Here is a 10,000-nt window from a genome sequence, read left to right on the forward strand (position 1 = left end):
AATAAATAAGCAAGATTCTTAGTGTTTACCCTATTACACTTTTAAATTTAAAATTTCATAAAAATATTATATGTATATGTTGAGCGGTATGTTCTACTGCTATGTGGTTATAAGATACAGCAAGACATCATAAGTTACCTAAAAAAAGCTCGATTGTGAAGGTCTTGACATGTGAAGGAAAGTCCTGAGAGACAAATTACAAGATATCATGTTAACACAAATCTAGTGCATAAAGTTACATGAGCTCTCATGAAACCAATTAGATTGACCAAAGGGAATAAATTATCATCTATCCAATATCCGATCAATGTTTTCTTATAGCCATGTTCTAAAGAAACGACAGATAATGTAGAGAAGACCATTAAAGACATATCTATAATGGAAGACAAAATGCTATAAGCAATAAGCAATAACCAATAACAATAAGTGCATGGATTCTCAGAACTGATATAAAGTAGTTCCAGTATGACGTCACCCATTGCTTGATACATGGTGGTAACACTACACCGTGTACTTTAATATAAATTACGTAAATATTGCCGAGAAAATATCTGAACCATTCAATTTGTAAATGCCTACCTTCGGAGCCAATATTTCAAGAATGTTTGTATCATTTGGCAAGGAAGGTATTTCCACTTGACTTTTTAGAATTTGAATTCTCTGCATGCCAGTTCCGTTGTTTTCCATTATATCTAATCCTTCTGGGAATACGATTGCATCATACCCAAAGGCATAAATGACGTCTACTGTGCCACCCTAAGATGATAAAAAAAGAACAAAAAGTATATCATGTAATCTGACAATGATCTTAACATCACACCATATTACATGATATGTCATGTCATGTCATGTCTAGCAATCTTTCGCTGCAAATGTTTCAACAACGTCATACTTACTTGTACACTACAGTATTGATAAGAATCTTATACTTTGATAAATGTTAACAGTTCAATTTGGATTTTGAGCATGCAATCATTTTCACAGTGATAGATTCTTTATACTTGTTTCCATAATAACAAGAACAATTCAATGTCAAATCGGTAATATTTTGAATTGTAGAACTTTCATTGAAAACGGTTTAAAATACATATGTTAATGATGGCTTACCATCGGTACACCTGTATATAAAACACTGCAACTACCCAACTCTCAATTAACAAATTATGCTTATATCAAATGCAAGAGAGTGTTCGTACAAAAAGTATGGGATTTATAGCGTCGTCGTTCTAGGTCATGACAAAGTGCATCTATGTCATTAGTTCTGTGGTGCTCGTGATACGAGTCAAAACGTTAAAAATCGCCCGTAGTATATTGCGATTTTTCGTAAATTATCCTTGTGCACATAATGATACACAAGAAACACCAGGTTTTACAACTTGACTTACTAATTTATGTAACTCAGTGAAAGACCTATATTCATTTATTACGTCCTGAAAGGCCATCATGTCTAAATGTGTTCCCAAAACGTCATCAGTTTATATGTGTGTATCACTTACGCTGTATTGCATATTGGTTAATGGTATTAATAAATCAGTGTTGAGATCTAGCTAATAAAATGAGCATGGGTTCAAAGAAGAACATATATGCTTTACCGTCCGCTACTCGCCATTGACTATCCAGGTCGACAATTAGTGGGTAGCTATTTCTTTGAAGTAGTTGCTTAGTTTGAGTGACCTATTACCATTCCACTGGATGTTGAAGACAGGGTGAATAATGGAATGTGTGTCGGTAATATTTGTAAATAAGCCACTTGCCCTTTACTAAATTTAGCATGTATGGTGAATTCTAGTAAGTAATCGGCTACATGATGGAATGAGTTGACCATGGATTAATGCAGTAGTTTAATAAACTGATTAAACCTGGGCATGTATTACTTACCTATGAATGCCACAACCTAGGTTAAACATTTCACAGTAAAACACAGTCTGTCTGCGTACTTTTAAAAAAACGTGTGGTGTTTGTCTTTTGGCAATAACATTGTTTAAGAAAACACACGCAAAACTAAAATTTGGTAGCTAACCGTACGTTACACTGCGTTAAGGATTTCCTTCGAGTCACCAGGACCAGGGACAATGTGACAAAGTTTAGGAATTGGTCCCAAAAGCAAATTCTTCCTATTAGTAATAATATATTAACCGTTAGCTTAATAGTTTAGGAGGTTTCTTAAAGCTTAAGCCTAATTCAGATTAGGTGTGAAACCTGTTGTCTGATGGAGGTATAGAAAAAGTTGGCCTAGAGCAAACCTATAATCTTATGTAATCATTATGTCTCCACTGATGAGATAACACTACTAATACAGAACCCTGTAATGGAACTCTGGCCTTTAAGTACATGATTTTCACTACCAAATACACAATAATATCAAGGCTACGTAATGCAACGATACTTATATCCAACAATGATACAGTTGTAGTTGCTCGTGGATTATTTTGGGCTTTAGTATATATGTTATAGTCGAACATCGAGACAGCGTGAAACATCCAAATGTAGGATATATTCCCAAGACAGTATAATCATGGCGTAGAGGAAAGACATTTGTAACACCTCATTTGTTATATTCTGCATTCTATCACTTTAATGTCCGTTCATAAAATTGTTTTACAGCCAGCGGTACATTTGTTCAAAAGGGAATATAAAAAATTGATATTTTAACATGAATAAGAGACACGCAGATTGTAATCCGGTAATGGATTTTGTCTCTCCTGTGGATAATATGTTAGGCTTATATAGTCTTAACACATCTTTCTAGTTTCTGAAGTTGTCCCCGTGACATTTCATTGATTTATAACGGAACAGAGGGATAATAAAACAAACTAATTATTTCTAACAATACAACCGAAGATACACAACCCCTAGATCTATTTGGTGCATGGTTAAACTGCCTAAGTACATAGTTTTCTGGTGACTTTGTTGTAATACCCTGCCTACACCCAATAGCATGTTCAGAAAGGTGTTGATACTCCCAATGGAAGGAAAGGTAGCATCCGCTGATGTAATTTAGGGTTTGTTCAATTCAATTTGGTGTTACTGTGTCGCTATCCATTGATCTAACATTGATGACAACAACGCACATGTGTCATATAGAGTTTGATAATATAGCTTGTAGTTTTAATGAGTTATTTGCATAATTTAATAATTTTATTTTTTTAAACATAACAAATCATACGCCATGAAAAGCTTGTTGATGTACCTTTCAGCTTTGATGAGTCATTTGTATATAATCAATTACTTTCAGTAATTATGCAGACTTCAAACGCAATATAATTTAGGACGTTCTTGAAACATAACTAATCGCACATGTTCTGAAAAGCTTTGTGATGTAGCTTTAATTTTAACGATTTCCAGTAATTAGGCTATATCTTCAAAATACACTCTTCAAAATCAATTAAATTTGGTACATACTTCAAACATAACAGATCGCCTCTTTATGTTGCATTCCAAAACTAATTGTGTGTAGGAACGAAAATCTAAAGAATTTCCCCTTACGGAAGGCCATTCAGCTTTAAGACATGAATCCCACAACTTCATCAGGAAGTAATTCATTTCATGATATCCAGTGCCACATAGGGTATCAATATTTAAGAATTACAGTATAATTACTCGAACATACATTATAGAATATTATACATGTGTATATAAGACAGTAGAGACATTGCGCTAAGCAACCAACGACTTTGAAGTCATTCCGAAAAGGTACCAGATTGTTGGCAATTTGTAGGTTGTGAGATTTGTAACGCCTCGATACAGAGTATAACACGAGTGTCCATGTTTCATTAACTTGATGCCAGCATTAGAGAATTGACAGACATCAATAATTATTTAGTGAAACCTGGCATCTCCACTGCACTGTGTCGCACCGTATCGAACATAATATCCTAAAGCATTCCATACTTCCTGTTGCCTTACTGACACCGTCTTACGAGGAAAATTGCCATGGAAACTATCACATAGTATAAACAATTGGTACAACGGTGTACAAGCAAAAGTTTTCTTATTTTCTAGAACATCTATACAATCTGTGTGTATACGTGTGTGGGTGTGTGTGCGTGTGTGTGTGTGTAGCTATGTATGATGATAATGTGACTTTTCTACATGTATTGAAAAGATGACATGATTGAAACTCTTGCTCTTGCACGTTTTATAAAAGTCTGGCCTTGACGAACTGCCGGTATCAGCTGACTGTACGAGTATCTCTTCAAAGCTGGTCTTAACCCTGCATATAAACCTGGTCGTATTTACAACTGCTTATGTGACGCACAGCTTAAATCCACTTGAAAGTTACAATTTATTTATACAGGCTGTCACAACAAGCTGTTATTTTTATACACACTCGTTAAGGTAGGAGAGCGATTCCTTTTAGAAAGTGTATTTCTGAGTCTTAAAATTTCGAATGTGAATTTTGCTTTTGATGCTTACCACTTGTATTACATCAAAATAATCTATCATACGCTAGCATTATCATAGTTCTGGTGTTTTGGAGTCTTGAATTTCCTGAAATGGGTTGTGAATTTTGATTTAGTCTTTACCACCCATGTATTGCAAATTTTACAATACAACACTCACAATAATGAAATAATGTAATTGTCTTCTCACATTTCTACCGTAGATCAATTAAAGAGATGAAAATTAAATAATAATCTGAATGTCAGGAGTTTATAATCGATACAACCAGTCTTAAGTGATGACGTTTAAATGTCACGAAGGCAAACATTGGTTTAAAGTTACAAAAGATATCAATTTTTTAGTGATTATTCGAATTAAATGTTAACGTTCCTGAAAAGCCAAATGTTACTATTATGACAGTATAGAAAAATTCAAGAATTATGCTTTATAATGTATGTTGGAGATTTACTTGTCACATCCGATCAACTTGCCAGAAATGCAAACTCTTATGATGGCCGAATGCTTATCATTATCATTATATTTACATTATATTGATTAAAATTAGCAAACTAATACCTAATAGACTCCGGTTAGCTTGGTTCAAAATTTATTTTTTATCCTTCTCAAATTACGTTGATTATGAAAATATAACCATTTCTGATAAACTGAGTAGTGTCTGTCTTCATGTAATTATTTTTTTAATGCGTTAGTATTTCAGCACGCCTGTACTTGACATGGTGTTTTTACAAGGTGAAAAGTGTTAACAGTTGTAAAAGTGCCAACTGCAATATATATATATATATATATATATATATATATATATATATATATATATATATATATATGTATATATATATATATATATATATATATATATATATATATATATATATATAATTAAGTGGGCTCTGAAATTGGCATAATGCCTTTAAGAGTTAGAAGTATACCTCAAATAAACACGTCTTCTAGGTATATTGCAGATATGGTATTGCTGTGTATCAGAAATGGAAATACTGTATATTTTCTGAATCAATTGACGGGTGTCATTACGGGAGACGTCTTACTAAACAGTACATTCAAGTATTGCAGGTAATTGGACCCATTTTCTAGGCAATATGAGAGACTGGAAACTGTCGGCAACGTTTGTGGTGACAGGCATCGTATAAACAAGTAAAACACAGAGACGCCGCTCAGAGGAAAAGTGTGGATATCAATTTGAAATAGAGACTGTGGGAAACATTGTGCTTAAGCAGTGATATCTGTCTTTATACGATTTTCGTCATGTTTGCTTTTCTTTTAATAGTCAAGGAATCTACCGACTTACCTCTATGACGTAATCATCGTCGTCACAAGTATCAAAGTTTCTAGTGAAGGTTAAAACTTCAACGTTTTTACTTTGTATGTAATCATTAACTGTGAAGTCTTGATGGGAGTCTGAGTCTCCGTGTAGTATACCATCTTTGTCCGTCCAAGCATCCTAGTAAAGAAACAAAGGAATCATGAATATTCATTGTTAACATATTGCATATACATCGCTGTTGCGTCCAACGAGGCATTATGGCCCAAGGCAAAAGTCCTCAAACGAGGAATGAGTTAAACTTGACTCTACATGGAAGCAGGCCCGTTCCCACCTGTTCTTTTGCACCCTGGCCCATTGCCCCCCTCCCCCGGCCCTTTGCCCTTTCCCCCTAACCATTGTGTCGCTTGGTCTTTTGTTCCCCCCCCCCCAATCGAAAGTGCTTTTAGTAACTTTAAGTTTAGTTTTACTCGATATAAATTCTCAATTATCTCTCTGTTCATTGTTGTATCTAACCTTATAAATAATAAATCCTGAAGCTGGATATTTCATGGTTAAAACCCATGAAATGATAGGTCACACGGGTCTTCTATTGTTACAAAGACTTATAAGGTTGACATGACAACACTCAATGACAATAGCTACCACATAATTCAAATGTAAGAATTTGTTGCGAATTAGAAATGACTTGTTCTGTTTGTCCTCCAAAGAAATATTGTGTTCGATGCCATGGATATCGTGTAAAAGACCATGGTGCTAATTTTGGATGTCATTACATGAAGGAAGTGATGTGTTCACAAATAAAGAGAATTTAAAAAAAATCAGTGTGCGCCTTGTCCCTTGTCTAAAGAAAAGTTCCTTTAAAACAAAGAAACATTCTATCTAATCAGTTTACTTTGATAAGAATATAGCATTTTAACTTTATCAGCATGAAAGTTGACATGTCGGCCATACAATGGGCTCTCTTAGCAATATGAACCGCCATGGCATAGTGTTCACTCGGAGTAAAAATGACATCTGTTTTTGCTAACAATTTACACCTAATTTCTTCTATAATGTTCACCACCTGACAGACAAGTATTACAGTACTGGATTCAATAACCTCAAAGAGTCGTGCAAGATTCCTTTGGCAATGAATGAACCGATGTGACAGACGGTATACATACGAGATCAATCCATGGACTATAAATCACTCTTATGTACATTGTTACATCATAGACGTTGGAGAGATGTTTGTACGAACATTGACTTCTCGCAAATCTACATCTCTCAGCAAGACACTAACTACTTGCACTTACACCCCCATTGTGAAGAATGTTGTCAGTGACCTCTTCTCGTGAACCCATCAATCATGTTGGTTATTTAAAACCCCTCAAAATGTATTTATTATGGAATGCGCCATGGGGGATTAGCCTGAAAATGAAAGTTCTTAATGTCTCTCCAAACTTTCCATGAAATATTAAAAGGAACTTGGAAGTTCATCCTGTTGTTTGCAAAGAAATTGAGAATCTCTTATTTCCCTGTACAGAGTTAAAACAGTTTTCATCGGCCATATTAGATTCTAAAAGCTTACGTTTTATATAGTTTTGACCTCTTCCAAACATTAATAAGGTAACACCTTATAAATACAAATGTCATTTTATATTCAGATGGTAACTTCATGTTGGATGTTAATCCGTGGTACCATCTTGAGTCCACTTAACACCATACTGTGTTGGGTCCATATTATAGTCCAGGTAAGCTATCAGAGAAGTGAGTGGTTAGAGTACGTTGTCGAATCACATATAGATGAATATGCACGTTTTAATTAAGACATTGCACTGAAACCTATCAATCCATAGTTTGTGTTATATTAAAGATGTGATCAACAAGGGGAACAAGTGTCATTCTATCTACAAATACTTTTCACAAATCCATCGCTCAAAAATCAAACAATCAAATACCAACAACACACTTACACAAAACAAACAAACAATCAAACTCAGGAAAGCAGCCAAGTCTCAGGTTCTTAGACAGAATTATGCAGTTCAGTGTTCAAGGACTGTTTACATACTACGGTTATATTACTGTTCCGAATTTAGTAGACCTGTTTACCACAAAGTCAGCCACCTGGTAGCCGAATATGCTAATTCCGTACAAACTGATTTACATTTAACGTAAGTAACTCTGCCATCTGGCAGTATACCGTAGTACATATAATTCACTGCTGGCTGATTTACATACAAGGTAAACACTTGCTGATTTACATGAAACGTAAACATCCTTGACCCTGGATCTATGAGATTGTCGATATACTTTTACTAAACATGTCACCACTTTGAGATACAAACAAACATACAAATGAACGAACTAGAGCACATGCGCGCGCGTACACAGTAATAAAAACGGTCCTCTGTATATCATATATGTTTATATTTTTTCGAAGCTCCATTTGACATAACATAATCGCTATTGCAGCACAATGGAAGACGAACCATGCGAAAAACTCAGCAATCAATTCATTATTCTCCCATCACATCCATGGATGTTATTTCTAGTTGTTAGGTACGGTTCATCCATTTCTCTGTAATGCCGACATCAGTCTTTCACTCACGTTCTTACTGCAGGCCATGAATTAATGAAGTGTGTATAGCTACAAACTACATAATTGATACTCCCAATATATATCAGTAGAAAAAAAACATGTTGCTATAAACCCAACTTTTAAAACAATTTACTCGACAGACTTATTCATTGTGTTCACCTTATGATGGCCTTGAAAGGATGTCTTTTAGATTTAATGGATATAGACATAAATGGTAACGTTACCATGGATACATAGTGAATCATAGCTTGAAAACAAGACTTATTGAAACGAATTTAGTCCTTCGCTAAACATTAAGGATATCTTTTTAAGTCTTGAGTACGTTTTAAATCTGAGACTATTTCCGCTAATCAACAACGAATAATGGAATATGAAAGTCTTGATTTCGTATTCTGTCAAATCAAAGCTAATAATATAACAATGATGTAAAATGTGGAAATGAATTAATTAGCATTACGTAATCATAATTACCACACATTAAACAAATTTCAACTTGCGTCAAATTGATACAGGAAGTTTAATGAATAATTAGGGTTTGGTTATTAACTACAATGGTGATGACGTCACATGTTATGTTGATAACGCCATGGTTTAGGGGTGGCGTGGGCATAACGCTACACAACCACAGCTGACAAAAGAGTAAAATAATCGAACGACAAACAATAGCAGAATTCTTCGGAAAGAACAAAATAAGTTACAGCGGAAATCACAAACCCTGAAACGAAACGTCGCCTGGTTCGACAAAAATCTCACTAACAACATTGCCACAGTTTTTTATCTAGCCAAACAAAATATCTCTTTGATGTTTTAAATGTTCTCGTCTGGCTCGTTAATATTTCCACATGTTATCGTCTGGCACAACAAGAACTGAACTACAATTGATACATTTTAGTCAATTGCATGGCTGTCTCAAAAATATCAAAGAACGCGTCAGACCTTAGGTTTACCAGGCGAGACATATGAATGTGGCGTTGATCTCCTAAGATAATGGTAGCTCACCCAACGAAAGTGTAACAATATCGGTAAAGATGTTTGTCACGCCAGAATGTAGCTTTGTTAATGAGATTTGTATTGAGCCAGACGACGTTTTGTTTCAGGGTTTATGATTTCCGTTGTAGTACATATCTTTGAACTGTACATCATAGCGAGCATCTTTCTCGGTAAGGGAGCCTTCAGTATTTACAAGGCAGTGGGCATGGGAGGGGAATGGGTTCACTTTTTACAAATTGGCTATCGGGTGAGGGCTATAATTTAGAAAATGGATTAGATGAGAGTCACGTTTTACTTTGACTAATTGTACTGTCTAACTTTGTATTATTTTGGGGTTTTTTGCCATCCCATTGCTACCACCGGTGCTACATCCTACTGCTGCCACATTGGTCCGGGTTAGGCTTTGGGTTAGTAATCAGACCATATCAATGAAACTGCTGCCATGTAGTGACTTAATTTCCAGGTGGGGTGTGAGGAGATGATTGGATCTCACAGGAGTAAACGGGAACAGCTGGGTAAGACACTAGGGATAAATGTTGTGGAGATGTTGACCTTGGCCCCAACAATATTGGGAGTTTGCCTATCTAATCTTTGCATAATTAATGAATTTTAATAATTTGGCAGTATCATTAGAACACAATCTTCAAACTTCATATAGCTTGGTACATACTTGGATGATCACAAGTGCACGTGTCCTATAAAGCTTGTTGGTGTGGCTTATAATATTAATGATTCATTTGCATAAT

General features: G+C 35.1%; 1 protein-coding gene across 1 annotated transcript in view; it reads right to left on the minus strand.

The window, feature by feature from the left end:
• LOC144441323 (dopamine beta-hydroxylase-like) overlaps nucleotides 1–10,000 on the minus strand; it is a 28,037-nt gene that overhangs the window by 9,358 nt on the left and 8,679 nt on the right. The window contains exons 3-4 of the mRNA XM_078130881.1: nucleotides 5,708–5,860; nucleotides 580–756 (exon numbers count right to left, since the gene is read on the minus strand). Coding sequence (XP_077987007.1) covers nucleotides 580–756; nucleotides 5,708–5,860 — 330 coding nt within the window. The remainder of the gene's footprint in view (nucleotides 1–579; nucleotides 757–5,707; nucleotides 5,861–10,000) is intronic.

Source organism: Glandiceps talaboti, chromosome 10, assembly GCF_964340395.1.
Source record: "Glandiceps talaboti chromosome 10, keGlaTala1.1, whole genome shotgun sequence".
NCBI lineage: Eukaryota > Metazoa > Hemichordata > Enteropneusta > Spengelidae > Glandiceps > Glandiceps talaboti.